Raw genomic sequence first — 27,619 nt, forward strand, 5'->3', positions numbered from 1 at the left:
CAAAAATATTTCGCAAGATACATTCACTGAGACCGTTGTTCCTAACAAAAAAACATTACCAGCCTTTCCTAGATGAAGTTAAGGGAAGCGCGAAAGATTTTTCACGAAAGCAACTTCATCAACTGGGCGTTAAAATCTTCGCTAAAACTGATCCAACCTTTGATGAACGTGCGTCCTATCGATCGTAAATCCTTCAAACACGCAAATCACAAACAAAGAATTAACCAATGCCACCGATTTCCTTGAACTAAGTAAAAGCGATCTACCAACCATCTAAGTTAGCTTAGCAGTGCATGGTTTATGAGGTAAAGGTATACGTCCTCGCTTCAATCTCATCTAGGGACTAGGTAACATTTGCCGATGTATTAAAATTCCAGTTGCACGCCGAACAGGGCTCTCTACGAACATAGGCTTTACAATTCAATGTGTATGCATTCCTTCATTTAGATCACCGTTTGAGCATTTGGTACTGATATACGCCAGGGAAGTGTAATTGACTATAGCAAAAGAAAGCGAACCCATGCAATGTTTTTAAAGCAAAGCTTTCTACCTCTATCAGCCAACGGATCTTCCGTGGCGTAAAGAACATCAAACTTCCAACGCGGCTATGGAGGCGGAAGGCGCTTTACAATCACGGAGCGCATTGTATATGGCGCGGTAATAGGGCCATATTCCCATCATTCCCGGTGCGCACCCCGGCGGGCGCGTCGGCGGAACTGTTCCTTCGCCTTCGTCGTCTGCTTTAGCGACGGTGTTGACCATGTTTAGGCGCAGCTTCGCGTCTATTGCGGGCGCACTTCGCTCGGCTTGGTTAACTTGTTCAACAGCTCCTTCAGGCTAACCCACACCCGACGGAATCGAGTGGCCGTACGGCAAAAATACGTTAAAGATTGGTTTGCGGGGCACGAAAACAAAACTTCCAGACCACTTGCAGACATCGTGCCGCTAAAGAAACGTTACTTTCTGCTCACTCCTTGTCACGAACATCAATTCGAATACCGATTCGGTTGCGTTTTAACAGTTATAAAAAAAGAGGAACGGAGCAATTGGTTGTGATAAATGGCGATTACAAACGTTCCCTCAGCTTTCTCGCAATTTGTGAAATTACGAAACTATTTAGTTTAAATCTGCGTAAATGGGAGTCACTGAGTTACATGCCGGATTGTTTCCGTATCTGCGCTTGTGTCGCCCGATGGTGTAACCCCGAGCTAGCACATGAAGTTGGCTAGGTTCCGCTGTCTCATTCTTCGAAAGACGCCCCTGTCAGTTTTACTTCTCCCAATTCACGGCCGGGCTACAGCGGTGGTGTCCGCCGCTCTAGCCCGGCCATGGCCGCCGCTGCTGCTTCGTTCGGGACTCCACCCCCGCGAATTTCAGGTGAAGGCTGTGCAGAATTTCCGGTTTCACTCTTTGTAGAGCCAAGTGAGTGAATTCAAGTGACGTAGCCCGTGGAATTTTTGTGGGCGTAGTTCAGTGCTTTGCTCTCCTACCACCTTTACAGCGTGGAATGGATCCATTATTTTCTTACACTTAGTTAACGCATCTACGAATGGTCTAAATGTATACCGATGCGGGTTTTACCGTACAATGGTATGCTTCATGGCTACAATCACACCGAATCGCAGAACTGCTTTCAGTTAGGATTTAAATCGGCCGCTATTTTACTGGCAGCACACCAAAGACAAGAACGAGAACAACAACAACGACGGCGACAGCACTCGTTCGCCAAATAGGCCACTACAGGCTCCGAAAGTTGCAGAAGGTGCGAAAGTGCGAAAGTTGCAGTCAGCCATCATCTCCCAAGGCCCCTTCCAGATTTGGTGTTATTTGAAATGATATTTCAATGCGCCTGTTTATGCCTGAGCATCAAAATAAAGCCCGAGGACATTTCGAAAAAAACGTCTAACTGAATTACCTGCCCGTTTGTGTTTGCTTGCTAGTGTGCGCTTGGGCAGGATAGTACTGAAGAAACTATTTTGAAAATATTGCCTACGAACATTTATGGTGTTTTTAAGGTAATGAGTACCAATACTTTTGTAGTAATAAGACACCTATCCTTCAAACTTCAGAAACGTTTCTCTGATGAACTTGGGAATCTGGTATAAATGGGTTTTACTGTACATGTTATGTATGCACTTGAAACTTTGCCTACCCGGATATATTTATTTTAAATATCGCGTCGGCTTGGTAACTCAGCTGTACTTATTATGATTGATCGTCGTCTTCATGTTTACGACGATTGATATTGGAATTACGCTAAAGATGTGGTTAGAAGTTTACTGACAGCTCAGATCCCCACTCCTTAATTGGAATAAACAAGTCTTCATAAAGCGCAAAACACACCGGCAAGCGCACAAAGAGGTGAGAAGCACAAGTGCTCGTCCGAACTTTTTATGCTCTTCCTTTTTTTGGGCTACACGGTAATGGATCACTGATACCAACTAGCCAAAGGAGAAACTATACACAAGCTTTTCCGGTGTTTCTATATTCTTAGAAATGACCGCTTTGGGTCGAGGCTCCTATAACTACGCATGCCTCATAATTTATAGCCATGCGAAATTCGTTATTTCCAAATACGTAAGTCGAAGAGAGAATAAATGTCTGCCCTTTTTAGTGCATTAATCTACCGTCACTTCTATCTTTCTCCCATTTTCTTTCAGAGATTGTTTGTATTTGTTGAGTATAGTTTAGGCACCTTGCAAACTCAGTTATTTCTTTCAGTAGTTCTATTAAAATCACAAGTTTGTTGCAGAAATCTCCCAAAAGGATTCACTTGCATGTAACATCTGATTCATGCTGTTTATTCTGTTAACAGATTTATCTCGGGGACCATACACGTCATATCTTCGCATTGCCAGATTCTCCGTTTATGTATATCACGTCCCTTCTTGATATTATGTTTGTTTTTTATTCTCTTTCTGCAATGCTTTTCAACTGAAGCAGTGGTTTTCTCTCAATTTTTGTCGCTGCTTTCTAGCGAAGCCTCAATGAAATCTGGCGATGTTTTCCACATTGCAAGAAAGCACTCATACCCAGGGGACCTGGTACAGAATCTCGGGGTTCCTGAAAGTCTCACTTCTCAGCACTACATGCTCAACAACGAGCTGTTTCTCCTGTTTCTTATTAGCCAAAAGAACAGAAGCGAAATGATAAAGAAAATGCTTTCTCAAAAAATAGTTATTATAAGAGAAATCTTTTTATAATCCGGTATTTATAAAGGGAAATAAGAGCAAGAACTAGTTGATGCCAGCTTCTGCCACTGTAAGGTGAGATGACTCGCCGATATTTACCGCGTCTTTCTAGCAGTGAAAAACCGCGATATACAGAGTGAGATTGGACGCTAGCTTGGAATGAAATTATCTCGCTCCTGTTTGTGAGTAAAGCGGTATAAGAAACGAAATGCATATACCTCAACCTCCTCATTTTTTGTTGTACTTTTGAGATATTCGGTGATCCCAATTCTTTAAGAGGTAGCCTGGTTGTGTTGCACGCAAAGGAAGTTTTGATTCCAGCTTGGTAATCCGCTGCGCTTGCTCAGTGGCTAAGGTGTTGTGCTGCTGAGCACGAGGACCCGGGTTTGATTTCAGGCCACGGCGGTGGATTTTTTTCATGGGGGCCAAAAGCAAAACCTCCCGTGTGTACGAGAGTTCGTCGCATGTTAAAGGTCCCAGGTGGTAAAAATTTACCCGGAGCCCTCCACTACGGCGCGCCTCATCGCCTGCGTTGCGTGAGCGCGATAAACCCTACAATGAATCAATTGCAGCTTGGTATTTACAAACATAAAATGAACAAAGAAAACTCTGCAAACATTGAAAGATCACCATGTGGAAAATTCTGGATATGGTGTTTCCAGGCCATGTAAGAGTTTACTCTTTGCATCATTCATAGATTTATTAGGCAATATTGCTTGGAATATAATCATTATATACTGTCCTCTGTATTTTTCTAGTAGAACACCTCGTACTGCCCTGTGCAAACATAGGCAATGGAATCCCGTGTGTATGCATTGCGCTATTTAGATAATCGTTTAATCTGTGGAACCGATACGCCTCGGGGAATATTAATTAGGTCTGTCCTTTTTGTTTCTTATAATATTGGTGCCGCGCAGCTAGAAACTATAAAGTAGTAGGATGCTCACGCGGCAAACAGCTGCACACTTTCCGCTTGCCTGGACATAAAAAAAGCAATTATAGTGCAATGACACGGGACACATGCTTACGCTGTATTTGATATTGCGTGTAGAAACGTAATAAAGCAAAAGCCAACGTCATTTTAGCTGAGAAGGAAATTAGTGTGTCGTACACCTGTACTACAATCAGTGCCCACTCCAGGGAATCTCATATGTCATCCTAAAATTCCTGCCGTCTTTATTTCTTGAATTTTTATACGGGCACGCACTTTGACAGGATATGTAGGTGCTTCATTACCAGACTTCCACATTGCTTTGTGGTCTGGCGGCACTACAACAAAGAGCGAAACGTGTTCTTGAATGTAGTAGTGTCCTTCAGCAACATAATATTATTATCGCCATATTTTGCGGTCCGGCACCAGACAGGAACAAAATAGCGCATTCTCCATGCACAGAAAAAAAAGAGTTCACCTAATTACTAATGTTACCTAACAAATTAACAGAAAAACTTATGTTACGCTTGTAAAACCGCCCCAGCGGACCCTAAGAGCTTTCCATGCGGTTTATTAGGTTTATTTCGCCCTTCTAGAACAACATTACAGCAGACGTTACTCGTTTGCAGCAAAACAAGATTCTGCTAGAACCTCCTGATTTCAAATTCTATTCCAAATGCCTAGGAGATTTCCGAATTTATTTTATTAAATAGTGAGTTTTTGGGAAGATCACAAAAATGTAGGAAAAAGCATTGTAGCTTCGTCGGTTTTTGTTTTGTTTTTGTATGATGGCGTTTGGTTGCTCACTATTTCCCCATCACTCTAGCGCAGTTTTGTTCGCACAACGTGTCTTATACCCTCTTTCTTACCAGGATCTGTAAATATATCTACACATTAAACTTGGTTGTGGGCTTCCAACTCAGATTTTCATTTATATAAGAGCATAATTTTCGTGGTTTAGGTATCAGCGTTTTATATTTATGCTGCGCTTGTTTTTCCCGCATTTTATTTTCAAGCTGCTACTTCTATACGTAGCCTAGCAGCCCGCCCCACAATACTAGAAAATGGAGAATATTTGATTGTTTGATTTCGGCGACCCGCCTCAAAGGATGATGGTATCCCAGTGCTTTACGCGAGCTGATTATGTGGAACCTTATTGCGGGATATCACCAGAGTGCTCACGTGTGTACTGGGAAAGGGAAAATTGGATCAAGTGAATGCGTGATTGAAAGACAAATAATTTCTAAGAAAAATAGGGTTTCGGTGTAATAAATACGAAATGCATGGTGATTAAATTCAATTTCTTTTAGTTTCCTTGCGCAACGTGCCCAATGTATTTATTTGCTTCTTCTGGGAACGATATGAAGTACATAAACTGTGTTGATACCTTCCAACAGGCCTGATACCATCGGAATTTGAGAGTAGTGACCGCGACCTTTGTAATTAAATGATTGAGTCGGGCATGCAGTTGTGCTGATATCAGTGCTATGACCGAAATTACACACGGACGCCGGCCAAGCGATTTTAAAAATTTAATTACCGCAACCTCCTCCTGCAATCATGTCATGTCCCAGAAGGCCTACGCATGACTGTAATGTTCTAAAATTCCCAACGCAATTCTTGACAGTTTCAAACCTTAACCCTGGTGAGAAGGAGTATATAAACCACAGCTGTGATTCTTTGGCACAAGGATCCGCATGCCGGTAGAGCTACAGGCACAATGTCGAATCAAATGTGAGTGGGTCTATACCCCTTCTTTATTCTGCTAAGTTTAAGCATATATCCGACCAACACAAGCGCGCGTCTCGAGAAATATTACTGTTACTTTTATGCATGCCAAATTGCTGTTGCGTACGAAGATGCTACACTGAGGTTTAACCTTACATCGCCCTATACAGTGTATATATGTATTCTTCAGTAAGAACTAGAGGCAGTGCATTTCTGGTTTTTTTTTTCGTGTATATGCTTACTTTCGATACAACGTAATGATGAGCAAGTAAGGGCTTGTTTGTTCGTCTTTTCGCTTCGTATTATTTTCCGTGCGTTCTATATATATTCCACAAAACCTTTTACCCTTTGGTAGACAAATGCTCATATTTCTACGAACTCGATGGAGCATTTTGACTTCCTCATTATAAGAAATCAGTGCGGTTGTTACAAACAACCAACAAGGTTTTCTGAGGCTTTGCGGAACTTATTAGTCGTGAAGTAATGCAACATTATCACACTTTCGCATCTGCTAGAACGTGGAACGTAAGTGTCATCGCAACGATCGGTCCTCGCACATTGAAATTGATCTCAACAGTATTATTGATCGCATGGAGAAATCTTGCAGGCGATGCCTCCTCACCAATGACATGAAGGGAAGCACACACCATCTCGGAAGACCCTCACCGGACGTTACAACCAAATTTACTTATTTACACTTCATATTTAAAAGATACCCAAGCTTCCGAAGATCAAAAGTTTTTATAGAAAACACAGTCATTCCTAGATGTTGCCACTACGGTGTGCTGGCCTGAAATTGCAAACAATGGAACTTGATTTATTGAATGCGTTATTTACTTTGAATCAATAAAGTAAATATGAGCCTGAAAAAGTCAACTAGAAAGGCACAAATAATCGTCTAGAATAGTGTATGTACAACGTAACAAAGGGGACAATGAAAAGCCAAAGAAAAGCAAAATATCATCAGAAACGTACAGTCATACGTATTGTTCCTGGCGGGTGTCTGGAACGTTCACTTTTGTGTAGCCCCGAAGCAGAACATAAGCAAACATTTCCATTTGGGGGATTTTACGTGTTAAAGCTACCTCTGGCCTGTCAATGCCTCATGATGAAGGGCTATGAAACGGTTTATAGGGACAAGGGATCTCAAAAATTGCAGAACATCTCCGCAGACAGCCATGTTTGCCGTTCAAGTCCTTCAGAAGAACGCCGAATGTGGTGGGTACCACATCCGGGTTCTAGATGTACGCAAAACCATACCTTATCCAGTCAAGCACCGACGTAGCTGTCACTAAAATCTCACGTCCAATCAACAAGTTGGAAATTATCCAACCTACGAATTAGATAGAACACTCTCATTGGAGTAGTAACGGCACTCAGGAAATGGATTATTTTGCAGCCATGTTTTGAACCACTGCCATCGCAGCAGACTTTTGAGGAAGGTAGTATCGAGAAGGGGTTGCGGGTCATGTCTAGCCATATTCTGTCAGGATAGATCTTTCGGTGGCAACAGTATTCAGCGATTTTGGCGGCATCCCAAGCTCGCATTAGGACATTCTGCAGCCCTTTTCAGCAATTTTAGGGTGAATGTAAACCCGCCTTAGGTGGTTATATCAAACATCTTTTGTTTAGATGGGGCCATGGGCCTTATAGTCACAAACGTACAACAGGCTTTTATTCTTGGTTCCTAGCGGTACAGAAAAAGCGAGAGTAATCAAGCGGAGAAAACGTTCCGTTGATAATCTGCCTACCCCACCGGTAGCTCATGAGCTGAGGAAGAAACGTAATGATGATCCAAATCGTTCCCTGCAATGCTTGACTGACGCACACCTCTCAAAGTACCCAATCACAGTTCGTGCAGGAACGCCGATTGAGAAGGTATATTCATTTTTTGAAGTATACCCGACGTTACATCGGTATTAGTCAGATTCGTTTGCTCAACGACGACATTTTAGCAACAGATCACATAAAATACATCCACGACAATTGTACTGAGCTTAGATGCATTGTATTAGTCTGCCTTACATAGCCTGCCTTACCTGCAATATCTCCGGCCTCAAGTGTACATGCCATTAACTACTGTTTAAGGATGTACCTTCTTCGCGAGATCCCTACCTCTGTTGATGAATATTCTAGCCCCCCCTCACGCAATACTCCTACTCAGGAGCCTGTGAGGTATCTGCAAATATATAAACAAATAAATAAATTACCTATAGCAAAACATGGGTCCAGCGGAATGGTACAAAACAAGTAAAGGTTCAACAAATTACAGATGAAATCAAAATTGAAGAAAAAGGCGTACACAGAACCTTCAAAGATAGACAGCTTTTGGGAAAGTCGAAGTTCAATGACTATCGCAGAACAGTAACTTGTAAGCAAAGATGAAAACGAGCAGTCATTTGTGGGGGCGACTAGTCCGTTATGTCACACGCAAAGGCTCGTTTGTTTGGTTCCTACGTCGATCGGAACGGTAGTTGGCCTGGCGGGTGACCATGCACTTCTCACCAGGAACGGGCACAGATATATCAGTCATTCCCGCTCTCTTTCAACGCGGCCTGGATAACGGTGTGTTGGGTAACCGTCGGATGCCTTCTTTGAGCATTAATATGTAATTTGCACAATCGCAGGGGGTGAAAACGGCGTGATTCCGCCAGTCGCTCTACCCTCCACACTTCTTACGATTCCTCTCCCTTGACAAATATTGTCGATGGTGTTCTTAAGGTGTGTTACGAAAGTGTCAGTAATGGGGTCACTGTAAAAAACAAATCTTTGAGTCGGCTTCTGATTGCGTCGGATGTGAACGCGTAGAGCTTAAAAAATTTCATGAATCAGTCAGCTGTTGCTAACAGAACATGGTTTGGCAAATTGCAGTCTAAGTGTACAAGTTCTTTCGAAAAAAACTTGGAGTTGCGCTTTGACTGCGGCCGCCATATGTAAGCTTTTGAACCCTTTTGAACCCGAACTTCTGGCGTAATGTCGCCCGCGTTGTTTAACAAAGCCATAGCTCTTCTGAAACCACTGCATTCAAACGAAACATACTATTGTCATCTAAGTCGTAAGCGTATTTTAAACCCTAAACCAGCGCACTTCAATCGGTCCTGCACAGCACGCAATAGCGGTAACGGACATTTATGTCAAATTAAGAGTGCACAATGGGGTTAGCAGTCGAGATAAGAAGTTAGGTGAATTGCGTACGGCTGTCGTTACAGCTCAGCAGGTACCAAAGTAACGAAGTAAAGTTTTATGTTATTTATCAAAAGAGAATAGGTGTAAATTGTGCCAATGTAGGAGCTTGTAAATTATAAAAAAGGCGACAATACTGTGATGGATATAAAAGCGATCCCTCACTTGCTAATGCCAGGATAATAAATTGCTTTACACAAAAACTGCAATGTGCATAGTCATTTCTATGTATATTTGACGTATGCGCATTGAAAGAAAATTACTGTTAGTAAATAACTTGACACGGGTCCAGGTTTATAAGGCCCTCCAGGAACCCGCTCCAGACATGGCCTCGCAAGAGAATTTTCGACCCATTTACCTAAGCCATGCGCGAACGTTACCAGCACCAGCTAAACAGTCAAGCACGCGATGGTGTCGTGTTCAATGATGAGCCCAAGTAGGACGAGCAGCACCTGGTCACCGGTTGCAGCATGGGCGGCTTTACCAGGACCGTGCTTTTGTTCTTGAGCAGCCCTTGTAGCAGACTCGTTGCCGCTGACATCTCCCCGTCAATGATAGATTTTGCCCACATAGAGAACAGCCTAGTGGGCTCCCCACTTGCCGGCCACTCGCTCAGCTGAATGCAACTGTGGGAAATTTCTTATTTAGAAAAAAAAATTTAAGGAAAATAGCGCTTTCTTAAAGTACAAAAAAAAATTGAGCAGTGGCTTAGCCCGGCTATGCCAAAATATACGTAGCATGAGCTAAGGATTGGAATACTGCAGGTTAGGCCCCAGGAATTGGGCGTTGACGAAACGAGATGAACCAGAGCTACGCAGTGACGTTGGTGAATAACAATCTAGCCGTTATTCTCCGCATGCGCACAAAATGAGAGTCGCTATCAAGCGGCTGCGGCGCAGCGTCAGACTTGGCTACTGCGCAACGGAGGTGCACAGATGGGCACGCGTCGGCGCCAGTGCGTCTGCCGCTGCTACGACGTCACTCCTCAGGAATGTGCAGACTGGCGAGGTGCGCGTGTCGGCGGCGTTGCGCGCTGCCGCGGCGGCGCCGGCGCGCCAGCTGTGTGCCGTATGACGTCACTGCTCCTGGCGGTTGCGCAGCACGGCCCTCCAGTAGTCATGCGAAAATGCTCAACCTCGGCCACGCCACAAAAATTGGATCGAATACACGCTGTGAAGGTGTGTGGACTGCGCAGCGCTGAACGACACCCAGAACTATTACCCACGCGGCGTTATTGGAATTCAAAAACGCGGCTCTGCAAAGAGCGAAGCCGGATACTCTGACAGCCGTTACCACTGGGTTACAGCAGCGTAAACTCGCACGCAGCACTGTCGGCAGAAGAAAACGGGGAGGAGCGTCCTTAGAGGGGTTCGGAAGAGGGCGGAATGCGTTGCTATGGCGCCATCTCTATCACTGGCTCCCCCCTCAGTGTTGTGTTGTGTGTCGTGAAACACGACACATTTGTAATGGGAAAAACGTGTGTTCTCTATGATATGCCATTTGAATGTGGTCATGCCGAATTGGAAAGAGAATTTGGTGTAGTAACGTTAGGGTAATAAAATATAAATGGCCTTTGGAGGAAACACCTACTCGCACGTGGCTCAGCAAATTTCAGTTTGGAAATGCGAGCATGCGTTCCACGATACGGGAATACCATCTTAGAACAGGGACACGTTGACACGCATGATTAACGAGGTCGCGTACCGTGACAGGGATCGAACAATCATCATAATACCTAAAGCACGAAGATTTAGCCAATGAGGGATTGTTCTTATGGAGTCAGAGCATTACCACACATCTGCGATACAATCTTGTCCGCAGTATTCGCGCTTTACCAAGAGCCCAAATAAGTATGGTTGCTGCCATATCACCATTCGTATTGATTCCTCATCACGCCTAGGCTCATGCGCAATAATTCGCCTGAGGTAGCAGTACGTTACCCCTACTTCACCACCGGAGGTGCACTGCTGGCTATATTGGATTGATGTTCGCGAAACGTGAACCGCTGCACCCCTCAAACAAACAAAAAAAATTTGCAAGAGACATTCGCGCTGGCTTTCGCGTCCCTCATCTCCCCCCCCCCCCAACAAATTATTACCAGCTCTTCCTAGATAAAGTTGAGAAAAGCGGTAAAACTTTCTTAAATAAAAACGGCGTCGAAACGTTTTTACAAGCTTCGCGAAAAGTGCTCCAACCTTTGCTGAACCTGCATCCAGTCCACCGTTAAACAACCAATGACCCCATTCGCAAGCAAAGAATGAACCTTTGTCACGATTTCTCTTGCACTGAGAAATCGCACATACAAACAATCTAAATGTGTACAGATGAGTGGTTTATGAAGTAAATGTATGCTTCATAGTTTTTACAGTATGTATCGGCTATGTACCAATAATGGACCTATTAAGAAAGTCGACTGGTTCAATTATAACCGCCATTATTAACACTGCTCGCTGATATTAGAGGTGAACACCTTTTACAGCTCTGTACCAACGTAGACAATAGAATCACATGTGCATGCAATGCTCCTTATAGATCATAGTTTAACCAGTTGTAAACGATATCCCTCAGAAAAGCTTAATTTCTTGTCGCAACCGAAGAACGAATCTATACGGCTACTTTTCTCACATTAGGTAAATGCATCTACGAACGATTTTAAGTATACCAATGCGGGCTTTTCAGTTAAAGGTATACTTCATAGCTTCAATCATATCGAATTCCACATGTGTTTTTGTTCACGATTCAACTAGGCGGCTATAGGCCTAACCAGACGACAAGGATAGGAACAAGAAAAATAACAACGATGGCGGCGACATTTTTTTTTTGCCACATAGGCCACTACGTCTTAAGGCGGAAAGGGGAAATAACGTTTAATAAAGAAAAAGGTGGTGGTAGTGCCATAAACGTTTAATAGAACCAACGCTTGTGGTTGAGCCCTCACTGGGTGGGCTGGCTTCGCCTCATTCTAGGTACTCTCGGCCTTGTATGCAGCCCTCTGACGGGTGACCAGAAAGATCTGGTCAGCGTAAGAGGAGCTGGTCGTAAGGCCTTCCCGCTAGTCTGGGGCAGGGTTGGGACTGTGGGTGAGCGATGGGGTGTTTTTACAGGAACACACCAAGTGGTAGGCAGTATTAGGAGAGGGGCAAAAGTGACAGGAGAGGGTGTATTGGGAAGCTGGGATTGTTGCTCGCAGTGATCAGAGGCTTTCCAAAGACCTTTTCAAAATTGTTTTTTTATTTGAAATTAGGTGTCGATGCTCCTTGTTTATGCTTGAGCATCAAAATAAAGCGAAAGGCAGCTTCCAGGAGAATGGTCAAACCTAATTATCTACCGTTTGCACCCACTTGCGGGTGTGCGCGCCGACTAGCGTGCTGAAGAAATGATTTCGACGAAATTACTTTGAAAATTGTGCGTGTAGATTTGTTTACCTTACGAGGTACGATATTTGTGTACCTATAAAATACCGATGTTTTAGGCTTCAGAAATACTTTCCTAATAAACTTTGGCGTCTCCTACAGATAATTCTTCCCGCGCATGCTATGTATTGAACTGAAACTTTTCCCAGACAAATAGAGATATTTCGGGCGCTGCGTCGGCTCGCTGTCTCAGCTGCAGGTATTATGGCTGATTATCATCGTCATTTTTACACCTATTGATGTTGAAATGATAGCAAAGCTGTGATAAGAATGATACTGCCAGCTTAAGTGCCCGCTTCTATACGGCTGCCCACGGCGTCATGTGGACCAAAGAAACGGCAACCAAAGAAATAAGAGATGGGCAAAAGTGCTTGTCACCTCCTTCTTTGCATGTCCGTGTTTTTAACGATACATGAATTGTCGGATTACAGAAAAGAACTTGAGAAAACGCAAACTCTACACACTAGGCTTTTCAGCGTTTCCACGAATATTTTCTTAATTTTAATTTTCTTGAAGCTGTCCGCTGTTGCTAGCGGAGCATGGTCTGTAATTTTACAGTATTAAAGTACACGCACTTTTGAAGGAATCTAAGCCTTCCACTTTTAATGATGTCAAAATCTGTAACGAAGCCGCTCGTGTTGACTAACAAACCTATGTCTCTTCTGAAACCATCGTATTTGAAGCGTACATAATAGTGACATCTAAATCGCAAGTGTATTTTAGAAACAAAACAAGCACGCAGTAGCGCTAACGAATATTTATCTCAACCTAAACAGCCCAATTGGCTGAGCACTTGATAAAAGAAGTTCGGTAAGGTGGGTAGCGTTATGGTGTAAGCTGAGCACATACCGACATTGTGCTGTAAAGTTTCATTTCAATATCGCACGGCATTAGGTGGAAACAATTCCAGTGTAGAAACGTCAAAATTATAAGAAATGGCGGCAATATGGTAACTGATGAAGAAGCTATTCGAACAGCTGTTAGTGCCAGAACTAGTAAAATACTGCACAAACGTATTGAATGCGGGTATTTATTTCTATGTTAATTGTCTTTGTATACGTGTCAAAGAAAATTCACTGAATTAACTTGACCCATGGATATGTTTATATGATCCTCCAGGAACACGCTGGACACGGTGCCCCGAAGTAAAATTTTTAACCCAATCACTTACGCCCTCCGAGAACACTACCAGCACCAGCTAAACAATGAAGCTCTGAGTGGTGTCAAGTTCAACTCAGAGCCAAATGAGGACCGGCAATACCTCGACATCGGTTGCGGCACAGGCGCCTTTACCAGGAGCGTGCTTTTGCCCCTGAGCAGCCCTTGCAGAAGACTCGTTGCGGCGGATATAACCCCGTCTATGTTCGAGTTTGCCCGCAAGGAAAATAGCGACGTGAGCTGCACCTTTGCTTGCCACTCATTCCGCTCAATCTGAGAGTTGTTTTGTAAAAATTGCAAGGAAAAAATGTTTTTTTTTTAAATATGACAACCTTGGTAACCCTCTGTCAACATCTCCTCCTAGGTAGCACGTGATAATGCCCGGTGGAAACGTAGCAGATCTTCAATGCCCTGGTGTTTTCATGCCAAGTACTGCAGTGTACAATTGCGGTACTCAAAGTAAAATTTACACTGTACTAAGCGAGATAATTCGTTGAGTGGGAAAAAAATATTGCAGGAATCCGCATTTCTCTGCAAGGCGTATTCGAGGAACCGTGAGTGCTCTAGAAGGGAAACTTAGCTACCAAGCCGTCAAACAGATATCTCAAACGTAACGTGATCCGTAACGTGGAAAAGTTGAAATTGGACTTTATTTGATACCTACTCTCATGGGCAGAGCTGGAAAAAGAAATGCGTGGAAGGGGCAAACACACTGCGTTTTCTCAAAAGGAAATACGTTTTTACGCGCAGCGGACGAATGATAGTTTACTCGCCAATAGGTTCTCGACAAACAAGCGACATATCGGGCGCGTATGGTTGACATGGCGGGTGGTGCCTCAAACACGGATAACTTTTTTATGCGGTGAGGTAAACAATTGCCGGAGTAAGTGCTTTTTTTTTCTGATAAAGTTTTTTCATCGGGAAAAATGGACAGGTGCGTTGTATACATACCCTGAAAGGAGTAATATTTGTTTCGATATAACGTGATAGACTTACAAAAATATTGGCTTTCTAAAAGTACGTTTGTCAACGGTAGCCTGATTTATATAACCAGCATTTTACACGAGTCAAAAAAGCTACCTTTCATGCGACTCAAATGAATTGATGCGAGTAACACCAACTCATTACCGCTTCTCAGGATTCTCAGAAGATTGCCGCTTTTTACGAGAAATTTATTTGCTGCCTTGTCAGTTATTATTGAATGCCTCCATGTTGTGTGTCCCAAGCAATCCTCTCCATGTTTTAAATAAGAGTTGCGGTAGTGATGCATTTATTCATTGAATATGAAGGGCTTTCATGAATATACCAGCATTCTCATTGAAAATGGGAATTAATGCAACGTGGCGATATGTTAGAAGATGACTCGGATGGGTGATGCTACACAAGAAGGAGGGGCAGAGCCTGTTTTAAATGTCTTACCAGAGAATACATACGAAATCAACGCATATGCTAACCTCTGTTCTTTGCCTGAATGGTTTAAGACAGGCAGCTAATTGTTAGCACTAGAACCAGGAAAGTGTATGAAGTGAGTTTCCGCATGCCGAAATTAGCAAAGCCTCTGTTGGACTGGTGGCGTTGTAGATTTCAAATCATTAGGTGAACTCAGCCCTAGCGAACTTATCGCTGCCTGTCTCCAATTATATTCCTCGAGGAACTATAATCTGCCTGTGTTCCTAGAAACGTTATCAGCAATTCCGGCATGACACAACAATTTTCGTCCTCGAACACCGATATACTGTGTTTAGTTTCATCTTTAGAACATGCCCTTTGCTGTTCATCCTGTACGTCTTAGGATTAGTCGCTGGATTTTGTTGGCAATGCTAACCGCCTGTCTCAGCGCTTCTCCTGTTCACCTCTTTCTTATTTGTGTCCCTGTTTGTTCGCGCTGCTCCCGTAGATGAAGGCCTAGAATCTTTATTTACTTTTCTAGATGCGATCCAATGGCCGTCGTGGGTTTTTGATGGGCTCGACGTGATGTAGGGGAGTGTGTTTCCCGATGACGGTGACTTCAGGTTTCTGCGGTGAATAATGCAACCCGCAAGCCTGGCCGTAATCTTTCAATGCTTCGGCCACAAGCTGCACTGTGTCCTGCAGGCCTCCAGGAGCGCCTTTGTCAGTGCAGAGGGCAATGCCGCCAACATACAGTGTGTAGTGAAGATTCGGTATCTGTTCTACCTGTCCTGGTAGACCGGTCAAAGATAGATTGAGCAGGAGCAGGCAGAAATCGAAGTCTTGAGGTGTACTCCGACTGTTCAGAGAGGTTGGTTTAAATTTTCTGTCGCCAATTTTAGGTAGAACCTGGTGGCCTGTGAGGAATTATTCTGAAGTGTAGGAATCAATACGGTTGCCACAGACACTCTTGCTAAGGAGGAGGAGAATCGCTGATTGTGGCTTGTTCTGGAAAGCTGAATTTACGTCCAGGGTCAGAATCGCTGGTTGGGAGTAGCGACTGGTAGGTGAAATTACCGCTTGTTTCAGTAGCCAAATATTACCCTCGGCACTGGACTGTTGCTGAAAGCATAAATCGTGCTGGGCATTTGGTGTGTATCTAGGTACATTTGCAGCATTTTGAGCATAATTTGTTTCGGTAGCTTCCCTACACGCGAGATAAAATTGGTGTGCGGATTAACTACAAGTGGAGATTTGCCCGCTTTAGGAATGACGTGGACTTCGGCGGTTGTCTATTCAATAGGTAGACGGTCAGATGTCCAGAATTTATTTTAATGACAAGTTTATCCTCGCCTAAACTCGCTAAGCGCTTATACGGTGCCTGGTCTACACCCGGAGAACATCGGAGGGATACTTTTACTTCAACATTCGGGTGCCTCCGTACAGGTTCGTGTATGGGTTCTAGATTACGGTGGCGGACTGGAGGGAATCTTTTTTTGGAGGCATTTAGCTATTAAGTCATGAATGAGCTATCTTGGAGCGCCAGAATAAGCGTGAAGAATGGGGGCGATGATGCGTATTTATTCCCCTTTGTGTTGAGGGTGTCAGAGGGTTAAAAAATTGGTTCGATGTTTTGCGGGTCATAAGAATACGCCAGAGGCGGCCATATTTCCAGATTTCCATATTTCCATATTTCCATTTGGCCAGAGGCGGCCATATTGCTGCCATATTTCTTTGACTAACGACTGTGGGCACTCTGCTGCCTGATAAATAAGAACAGAAATACGGCTGCGGGGCTTCCAAATATCGCCCTGGCGGTTTCATGAAAGGGTAACGCTCTGGCATGCTTCCCAAAGATATAGCAACCTTGAGTCCATACAGTGGGCCTGGTAAGTTGCGTCTACAGTTCGCGTATGAGATGGTACTGTCTGGAGAGGGTTGTTAATTCATGCAGTGTGGGATTTGTTGGTGTTTGGCGAAATCATAACAGCTGATTGTTTCGTTGATATTGGCAAACTGGTGTTCTCCATGACGATCTCGGCGTGCCGCCTGCCGATAAATGAAACCAATTTTAGCACAAGCCATACTCACTTTTTACGGTGTTCTGCGCCCGCCTGTGCGGAGCTCTTTATTCTTTTTTGTTGATACCACCATACTTTGAGCCCTGAACAAGTATATGTTTTTTTTCTGAAGCATGAGCTGAGCTGTGCAAATTGTTAAAGTGACTCCTTGTTTTGGATCCCTCAACAAAGTATTATTGCTTTTCAGACTGAATTAATTTCAGAAGACCGTTGTGGCAAGGTCTCAACGCAGACTAGATATGTATAAAAAGGTGGAGTTTAATTCTTATGCTGAAAGACATACGAACAAAGTCAGATTTGTTTTGAACCAGTTTTGAAGGAGGCAACAATGCTTACGAAACACTAGCTCAGACCAGAGCCTCAACTTCGTACCATATGCCTCTTGAGCTATGTGGTAGTTTTGTAACAAGCTCGAAATTAACTTAAGTGGTGACAGTGCACTGATTTGATTACCAGTCTCGTTGATCACTGACCAGTAGGTTATCAGTGAAACTGGCGCTACAGCAAGATAGAGATGTACTAGGAAATACAATAGCGACTCCTAGCATGCAAAGCTGTTCAGTGCAGTACCTAAATATTTTCAGGTGAAGATGCGCTAACAAAAATTACGGCCATGCTATGAATGGTTTTAGAGAAAACTGTATCAGTACCCCATACAAAGAATCAGTAAACTAGGATGCTTATCACCAGCGCAACTGACTGTATCGAGTGACCAGCCCTTTTCTTGTGCACAGTCTTAGAAATGACTAGCCATCGGTGCGCAAATCTTATCCAGCTCTTTGAGCGGGTGCTTCAACCAAACAACGCGGTAACTTTTCTTGTCATTGCAAAATGGGCGCTTGCTGTTCTCGAAGAATGAATGCACGGTACATGTTACTGAAACGTGTTTGAATACGTTTCGTGGTGGAGGAATGTTCCCTCCGTAACAATTACAGAAAGTGCATTCGCAAGAAGTACATTTGATCCAATACTGCCTTTCGCCAGTAAAAAAGTTTGGAAATTTATTTTTTACTTGTTTGAAAACGTTGCCACCTCAATTGCAGGACAAAATCGTGTACGACCTCCTTGACATCAGCTCGGATCAACAGGTGTCCGACTTTGCACAGAAGCACGGACCGTTCCACCGCATATATTCTTTTCTATGCTTCATGTATGCTCATGACGAGGTGGTTGCTTTTCGGAACGTAGCCAGACTGCTGTCTCCAGGGTCAGAATGCCTTATATCGGCCGCCGTATTCCACCCTGCGTTGGACGCCTGGGCAGATGTGCAACGGATGCCTGAGTGGAATTCCCTGGTGCTGGCAAGTCATGCGATCGTGTCGCTCAATAAGAACTTGTGCTTTGTGTCCTAAGCACGTCCTGATAAATACGTTTGGCATTGTAAATGTTTTTGAGTTTTTTTTCTGAATTCCTATTAAGCTCCTGGAATCTTTATTGTCACGACCACTGAGGCAGCAGTAGCTTTCAACGAAGCATGTGAAATAGTTTGCCATCGGATTGTTTAGCAAGTTGAATCACCGGTAACCGGTAACAAGTTCAGGTTTAAAGATACACGCTTGGAAACTGTAATTGACTGGAGCTACCTGCTACCTAAAATCAAGGTTCTGTATTTACCAGAAGCAATCAAATTGAGTTCACGGAATTGACTTTCTTGCTCCCCTTTTTGCCTAGCTTGACGTTCTCGACGTAGCAGCTACGTTGTATATATAACCTTCGGTACTAGCGTGAGTGCCTCGTGCTACACACTGTTAGTGGCCATAAGTTAAAGCAATAATAGACCTACACATTGAAACCGAAAAGTCTTGCGGAACTCAGGAACGGAAAGCCTCTTTCGGAAGGCAAGTTACTTAGATCATATAGCAAGGCACAAAGCTCTAAGGCCATATACATAATTGGTCTCAGCATACGTAAAGCATAAAGATCATAAAGAGCCTCAGAACACATACAAAAAACAGAATCTCAAGCAGAATCGCGGCAATCAAAGTCCTTGTGTCAAAAATGTTTGTTTGGTACTTTGCGGCGACCCGTTGTTGTACTGCGGGTGCTAAAAACGTGTAGCATTCATGGCTGAGATTCCTTAGCTGAAGCCAGTAATAAATTTCAGACACTCGTCCAGGAAACTAAATTTTCCTGTATATCCTACGATGTTGTTGTTTCATACCGAATAACCAGGATTGTTTCTAGTGGTATTTGTATATGCGATGCAGCCCAATGCACTTCCAGGTATATCGCCTTCAGTGGCTGTTTGTTGGGTAGTCAATCTTTAGGGACGAACATGATCATAGCGGATTCTCTAGAATGTCTTTCAGGTGGTGGTATAAAACTGATTACGAAGTATATTACCTGATTCGCACTTTTTTATATGTACGTACACGCAGGATCCTGCCAAGGTGTTTGCTAATGGTGTGATACGTTTTCACTACACCGGAAGTGCAGCGCAAATAGAAAAGGAGACCCGCCGCCGAGTCACAGAGGCTGGGCTTGAGTGCTTGATGTGCGATGTGAAGTCAATTCCATGGTACTTCGAGGACATAGGATCAATCTTTGGTAAGGCACGCTCAATTTGTTACAATATTCGTGCAGAATTTTAAATACATGAAACGTAAGAAATACCATGTTCTGCTTCGGACATTCTTTTGTGCTTTTTGGTGAGCGAGCACCTTATCACTAAAAAATACGAACAAATTTTTAACGCCAATTACAAAGCACCCACTGGAATTGTGTAGGTTTATAAGAGTATTTGCTACTCCCTTGCTTGAAACATTTACTGGCTGGGCGAGCGTTTAGCTCCATCTGCCTCTACCGTCTTCCTACTTAAAAAAGATATCCGATTGATATTTCACTGCGCTGCGAACCACCCATGAACGGCTGGAAGGAACGGTCGAAGGAAGTACAGTAATACCTCGTTAAGTCGAACTCGGATATCTCGAAAAATCGGCTAAGTCGAAATTTTCCGCGGCACCGAACCATTTCCTATACGTCCTATGTATTTGGTGCCCTATATTTCCAAGCATTTTTGGGTCAAACTGCGGATATGTAGAAATCTTGACAGAGGGGAACGAAAATTTCGCCGCCGCGTACCGTTTCACAAGATTCGCACGATGCTGCCGCGCATAAGCCCCTCGATTTCTTTCTCGTTTAGCCGCGACTATCACAAAGCCGATGTTTTCCTTAAACGTGAAGTCTGAGCCTAGAGGCATATCGGCTTCGTGGCGCGTCAGGTGACGGTAGAGACATGCACAGAGGTACAGCAGGATGTGCACGTGACAGGAGAACTGACGGACGCCGAAATCGTTGAAATAGCCACAAAAGCACGGCGAAGACGGGGGCGATGATGACGAACCTCCTTGAGAGGTGCCGACATATGCCGAAACGGGGAATTTGCTGCGCTTGCTGCGGAATAAGGTTGAGTGCAGCGGCGGGGAAGATCGGCTAATGCAATGCGTCACATCCGTCAAGCAGCTAGAGGATTTCTTACCATAGGCCCGAGTGCGGCCGCAAAGCAGGCCAGCGTTACGCAGTTCTTTTCTGCTAAGTAAAATTGCAGTACTACAAAACCCAGCCCGTGAACGTCTCCTGTATGTTGTTTTTCTCTTTAAAACCTTTATGAAAAGCAAGATTGAAAGCTGGTGTTTAAGAGCTGCTAAGTAGTAGCGCGTTTTGTGCAAAGAACTCGATATTTCATGGCAATTCACGCAAACTTTGCTTATCTCGAAAATCCGCTTATTTCGAAATATTTCCCGAATTTTACAACTTCGAGTTAACGAGGTATTACTGTATTCTTTGTTTCAATTGTTCTTTGAGTTCGACTAAAATTTTATTACGGAACGCTGATATCCAGTCGCGCAACCACTTGGAACTGCGGTTCCAAAAAAAGGGAGGAAAATTCTGCAGTTGTTCATTTGTAAATGCTCTCCAAAAAAAAAGAGAAATTTTGTGCATTTCGATGTAAGGCACCTCGTGCTTTAAGGGAATAAAATTTCTTACCTTAACTCAGTGAGGACGACCCAGCGGCAATGGAACGGACGATGATAGGTGTAACATTAACGGGACAAGAAGAGGGCGGAGTGGTTCAGGGAACAAACTCGTGTTACGGACATACTAGTAGAAATTAGGAAGGAGAAATGGGCGGTGTCAGGGCATGTAATGCGATGGCAAGATAACCGTTGGTGATTAAGGGTAACAGAGTGGATCCCTAGATTTGCCAAGCAAGGCAGGCGGCGGCAGAAAATAAGACGGGCAGATGAGATTGTAAGCGCCCGATGAGGCGCTGTGGCCGAGCCCACGTTTATTAAGGTTGCGCTGGCCGTGCCACGGTCAGGACGATGTGAGTAGAACCGGGTTGCCACTCCAGACCGGGTACCGAGTGCTGAGTGTCTTCCGTGCCAGCTGGCCAATCTGCTCGTGATGATGGTGTCGCTGAAGAAGATGATGATGGTGGCGTTACAGGGCTCCCTGCCTAGCGCGGAGCGCGATAGAGAAAAACTTAGCTGGGTGTTGTTTTGTGCACTACTGAACGTTAAAGCGGGGGCGGGAGCTGTAGGAAAAGCACTTATCGAAGTTCACAGGCACATGTATTGTTTGGCCGTACCTGCAGAGAGTCCGGGGGCAGTCAGTGGTCTAGTGGCAGGGGTTGACCAAAGGACATGGTCCTGGTCGTCGGCGAGGTGGCGTCCGGGGTTGGGTGGTAGCGGTGAGGTAGCGTCCCGAGGTTGGGTGGTCGAGGCTGGGAGTGCGGCCGCGGACGCGTTGCGGGGTGCGACGCGGCTGCTGCAATTGATAGTGGAGCGAACGGCTGGGGTAACTCGAACGACCGCGACAAAATGAAGCGCGGTGCATCAGAATGACGACCGGAGTGCGCGCTTGACTGTACCCCGGTGTGGGCTCTGTGGCTTCGTCGCTGTCTGGGCTGCATTCGCAACCGCGGTTGGAGGTGGCATAGCAGAGCCTTGCAGTGATGAGCGGCGCTTAACTCCAATGACGTCGGGTTCCCATCCTGCAAGCTGGTTTCGTCTGTTTGATTTGTAGGCAGACGGCTGAGCTCCGGTTACTGCGTCTACCTAAGATTGTCCTGGAGCAGGGAATCAGTCGACGTCGGGGAACGACCTTTTTATGCGTCTCTTGATTGCATGGAGTCATGGGTTACTTCTGTCGGCGACGCTTGTTGGGAGGGACGTCCCGGTATCTTTGCTCCGGTACCGCCATCGTAGCCAGGGTGTAAAGATTGTCAATAGCAAGCTGATGTGCTTCGAAGGTAGCTACGGCTCCCAGAGTCCTCGATCTGTCGTTGGCTGTTCCACCTGAGGCGAGGAAGACGGCTATCGTACACCGGGAGTACTGCGTCTATGAAGATTGCTCTCACTCGTGCCGTGCAGAGACGTTTCGCAGCCACGAGCGCCAGAGCCGTCAACACTTGCTGGGGTTGGTGAAGCCGATGCAACAACCTGTGGCACTGCGGCATGGTGTTGCGCAGATTCTACTAAGGTATAGGCCGACTCTGCAGGACTGCAAGCCGTAGCCGGTGCTGGCATTTCCTGGCAATACGAGACTGAACACTGTGGCGAAGTTGTATGCACAGTTGGCGTTGGAAGCTGTGGTGGTGTAGCAGATAGCGTCGCCATGGGCCTGACGGAGGTGACCGTGTCATCACAACCATCGCTGTAGCAATTAAACATACTGTCTGCGACGCCATAGCGGTTAAGAACAGAATATTTCAAGTCGTCGTAAATCTGTGGGCCAGGTGGTGGCAGCCGGCGCTGCGCGAGGAGCCCGTCAGGTAGCCGTGTCGCTGCGAGGTGGTAGCGCAGAGGTTGGCTCCTTACGTTGTGATGAAAAATTGGCTCTCGAGCTCAACAAACCATATGTTGCAGCGAGGGGTGTAGGAGTGTGGAAGACCGCAGAGGTCTGGGAGCTCTAGATAAGCGCCCAGTATCGCAGACCCGTCAACTAGTGTTGGTTCGGGTACATGGGCCTAGGGTGGTGTCGGAGGAAAACTGGTGGTGGTAACGGCTGCAGGTTTGGTTGGGATTGTCGTCTGCCGGGTTTTCGTCCCGTAGTGGTTGAGGATAGTGTCTTTTAAGTCGCCATATGCACTGGGGCCTGGGATCCGCAGCTGAATCTGCTCAATGAGGTCAGCTGGTAGCTCCTGCATTGTCACGAGGTACCTGATTTCTGGGGACGAGATGTCATTTACATAAAAATGACTCTCCATGATGACGAACCATGCAGCGTGGTTTGTGATGGAGTCATACGGAATCCGAAGGGGAAGGTCTGGGAGGGCGGGGGACGTTCTTCGCGTGCCGTCGTCCGCGTTGTGTCTGGCGAAGCCATGGCGAAGCCGGTCGTCCGGGTCACCAAATTGTAGGCGGCGTTTATTGAGGTTGCGCTGGCCATGCCATGGTCATGACGAGGCGAGTAGTACCGGGGTGCCGCTCCAGACCGGGTGGCGAGTGCTGTGTCTCTTCTGTGCAAACTGGCCAATCTGCTGATGATGATGGTGGCGCCGAAGTTGATGATGATGGTGGAGTTTCAAGATCAACAAGTTTTCGGGTGTAACTTGTTCGTAGTTAGCAGAGGACCGGGATAATTCGAGATCTATAGGAGAGGCCTTTGCCCTGAAGCGGGCGTAAATAGGCTGCTGTTGATGCTGCTGATGTTAATTATGATTATGATAATGAGGAGGGGTAGGAGCAGGGCGAGGAGAAAGAGAAGGCGGAGTTGTTCTCAGCGAGCAAACTATCAGCTGCTTCGAAGACCAAGACGTGCGTACGTAGAAATATTATCTGACGCTCTGTTTTTGCTTTTAAACCGGAGTCGTGTGGTCAAATAGGGTATCACGGACATTTTTGTACGTGTTTTAAGTAGTTAGGTTAATGTTCCTGTAATTATCAGTTGCCCTGAACATCCGCTGAGTGTACAGGTCTGGTGACCTGTTACAGCATTGTCTCCTGACCTGTTATGGCATTTACGCAAAGAGAACTTGTAAGACTTCTGGCCCTAAAACTAGTTTTTATGATTGTCTTCTGCTCTTGTGCATATCAAATTTCTTGCAGACAATTTTGAAGCCTTCGGTGCTCCTTTTTACAAGCACTGATGTGAGTTACGAAAAAAATCACAGTAAATAACCTGACATAAAGTAAACTCTTGGTATAAAAATTGCTTTCGAATCTGGTTACTTTGCTAAAAATTTCATTACAATACGATAGTGTTGTGCCACCACTTCCACGTATAAAAGTCTTCCTTATATCCCCCGCTCAGCTGGCATGCCTTTCGCCTCCTGCGTTGCTCCTCCCACAAAAAACGGGGGCGGTTTGCTTCTGTCAATTCAATTTTAGCATGTTCCACTGCTCACGCGCCGTCTACCGGAACCTTTCGCACCTGGTGCACTTATCAGAATACCGCCATAAATGCTATTGTTGCGTTTCAGCGCTTTGTGTATTTTGGGTCAAAAAGTTTTTCATGGTGCATTCTTTTTTGCAATCACAAAAGTCAAGAAGCCATACATTTTGAATAAAATGACACTGGTAATGCCACCTATGTATTGATACTGTGCCTGAAATATCTCTAATGTTCTGCTTGTTCTCAGAATTGAAAAAGTGTGAACATTGCCACCCAAATCAGTAATTTCGAAATGCTTTGCGTATATAAACTTGTCCTTCCAAAACTCCAACTTTTGGCTGGGCGGCGGAATCGTGGAACATACAGACAGACATACAGACCGAAAGATTATGTTTTGAGAGGCCCAAGAAAATATATCGTGAGTTACAAATTTGCTTTCTTTGATGTTTTCATGAACTCTGTCAGGGCTCAGAGAAATAATTACCCGCCCTTTTATTAAAGAATCACCTGTCAAGAAGCCAGTTTGACATCGTAAGCATTTCCTTATGCGGAGGCGTTACGGCAATTCAAGCTTTAACCGGCTGGCGCGATCAAGAATTTTTCAATCACTAAACCGTACCCTACTGCCACCTGCGCTTCCAGTGTCGGTAGCTATTATTAAACCCCGTAAAAGGGACTCAGTCTAGTCATAAAGCCAAGTAATCCCCACATCTGCTACACTTAGGTAAATAAGAAAGGCCTTAAGTCAATCGCATGGGCGTTAACAAATTAAAAGCATGTTTTGCGGTACCCTTCAGATGCAGAGGATATTCTGAAGACCCAAACCTGCCGCCTGTTTTGTATAATTTAGGTATCAGTATCTCTTAGTAACCGCTCACTGTATCACACACAATATCGCGGATGTTCGTAACTACACTCTCCAAACTGCATAGGACAGGAGGCAGATGGTATCCAAGCCCCATAAAATGGAGGCAATCGGAGATGTGGATAACAAAATAATTGGAAAGTGCGAACTGTGGCCAGCAATCAGCGAAAAGAACGCCATCTGGTATATATAAGCATGGCGACGGCCATACCACCAAACAAAATAGCCAACTGCACCGGAATTCCGCTTGCGGTACCACTCATACGTTCGAACGGGAAAATATTTCCACCCCGTGTAAAAAATCAGTATAAATAAAATTGGCGCTTGGGGGATCCAATTAGGCACGACGACCGAATTGATCGCTTACCGCACAATTGTTCAAACATTCTCATGCAAGTATTCTCTTCAGTAATGCTGCCAAACTTTGGTCGTCGTTCTCGGGTAAAGTCCAGCCAATAACTCGTACGGGTGCATTGCTACAACTGCCAAGCGCGTTTGGTAATATTTAGAAGGCTTACAATTTTTATCTCCGTAATTTGCAATCTTAGGGCAGATTTGGGGTCTAATTCACGGTCTGCGCCGACCGAACTTTCATGTTCTGCATAAATTGAAGGCCGAAAACGTGAATACTGACGTTCGTCAATTTGTTTATTTACCTCGCTACTGTACTACACACCTCTTTCTCAGACCTGCTCACACGGCTTTCATAGGTGAGAGATAACGCATTCGAAGGTTTATGCAATGGCGTCCTTAAATATCATTTTCAGATATATTTTATGAGTGATTTGCCGTTACCTATAGTTGTTTATAACACTGATGTCGAGCATTCGTAGTGGTTTGTAAGAGCTGTTTATCAAGCGATACTGAGAGTAGAATCATAAATAAAAGGTAAAATGGTCCAGTGTTTTTTTTTTCGCGCAGTAGGAACGCCATCGACATCTATCATCCCTAGAATAAAGACAGAAGCCTCAATTAGGTTCTAACATGTTGCCTCGCAGATCATAAAATATTAGCAGTTCATATAGGTGATATTGCGAATTGCGTAGAATATCTCACCAAGCTTGGATCACTTGCAACAATACAACGAAACGTGTTTTCTTTACTTTCTAGACAAATACTCGGCGGACTTCAAATTAACTGGCAATGTGCCACCACATAAGCTGGAGGCCTTGAAACAGGACTACACCAACTTCCTTCGCAGCGTTGTAACAGAGACACCATCTGGTTGTGCAATTAATGTTGGAATCTACAGAGTTCTTGCGAAGTTGCACTGATGGCCGGCGCTATGTAAAACTCATTGGTTGAAGTAACAGCACTTCGAAGTGCACTAAAAAAATTCTGGAATACTTTCTGTTAACGTCTTTTTAAGGCGAATACAATGATAATGCCTATTAAAATCCATTACTACTACGCTGTATTTGCCTCGATTACGTCGAATTCATTTTTTGTCTTTGGCAGCGAATCGCTTCAACCGCTTTCTTCTCTGTAACACCATGTATGCGTTCCTTTTTTTAATTTGGCTTCATCCTCCTACTACACGAATTAGGGAAGCAGGCAAACTGGCCCGCGCCAAAGCTTGAGAAGAATACGGACTCTGCGCAGCTGGTGTGTGTTGTGCTCACGTGCCATAACGTGCAGGAGTAATCGCGGCAGGCACTAATCTGCAACTTTTGAATTCCCAGTTCATACGATTTGCAATATTATTGAAGCGGGCAGATTCCGCTCAAATCATCCAGTTCCTGGCCAATACCTCAAATAAGTGTGTGCCACGAAGCACGTAGCAGCAGTGACAACAACTTTCTTACACGCTGGAAACGTGCGGCGACAGAACATGTTCCCGGTATGCGCCATTTGTCGGGCCGCTATCATCACCAGCACCACATGTAGCTGAGCTTTGGTGTGCCATTGTGGAGCCCGGTATTCACACCCTATCGGGGTATACAGGTGTTTGTATATTTGTCTTAGTGCAGCGGCCATTATCTTAACAGGGCTATTACTAAAACAAAAACAACCACAACAGTGCTTTTGTGAAGTATGGGGTGCTTAAGGCTTGTACACGCCATGGTTGCTGAGTTGTCAAGGCGCCGTGCTGCGGAGCCAAAGGGGCAGATTTATATATGGTGTTTGTTCTCTTGTGTAAAAAGTGATGAAAAAACGGTTTACCTAGTGCAGGATGTTGGAAAACATGTTGGCGCATGCTTACTTATTATAAGCGTCCAGAACGGCACCTACCCAGGCAATTAACCTTTGATTTGTAATTAAAAATCCTGGGCATCAAAATTTTTTCCAAAGTTACACCTATCACTTGCCCTACTTCCCGAACAGCAAGCGCCGACTGCGGA

At 44.8% G+C, this 27,619-nt stretch overlaps 1 protein-coding gene across 1 annotated transcript; it reads left to right on the forward strand.

Moving 5' to 3' along the window:
* Positions 1-5,745: 5,745 nt before the first annotated feature.
* Positions 5,746-26,694, forward strand: LOC144141031 (uncharacterized). Its single transcript, XM_077672532.1, has 5 exons — positions 5,746-5,856; positions 13,566-13,839; positions 18,118-18,375; positions 19,453-19,621; positions 26,388-26,694. Exons 1-5 carry the CDS (start codon positions 5,843-5,845, stop codon positions 26,549-26,551), a joined length of 879 nt encoding a protein of 292 aa, XP_077528658.1. The 5' UTR covers positions 5,746-5,842; the 3' UTR covers positions 26,552-26,694.
* The last annotated feature ends 925 nt before the right edge of the window (positions 26,695-27,619 follow it).

The sequence above is a fragment of the Haemaphysalis longicornis genome, unplaced genomic scaffold, assembly GCF_048455015.1.
Source record: "Haemaphysalis longicornis isolate Haplotype H1 unplaced genomic scaffold, Haemaphysalis longicornis Haplotype H1 scaffold_6, whole genome shotgun sequence".
NCBI lineage: Eukaryota > Metazoa > Arthropoda > Arachnida > Ixodida > Ixodidae > Haemaphysalis > Haemaphysalis longicornis.

Excerpts from the sequence above, each read along its gene's own strand:
- LOC144141031 (XM_077672532.1), top strand. Across the intron at positions 18,376-19,452 it reads AGTGGAATTCCCTGGTGCTG|GATCCTGCCAAGGTGTTTGC; the intron begins GCAAGTCATGCG and ends ACGTACACGCAG. Across the intron at positions 19,622-26,387 it reads GGACATAGGATCAATCTTTG|ACAAATACTCGGCGGACTTC; the intron begins GTAAGGCACGCT and ends TTTACTTTCTAG.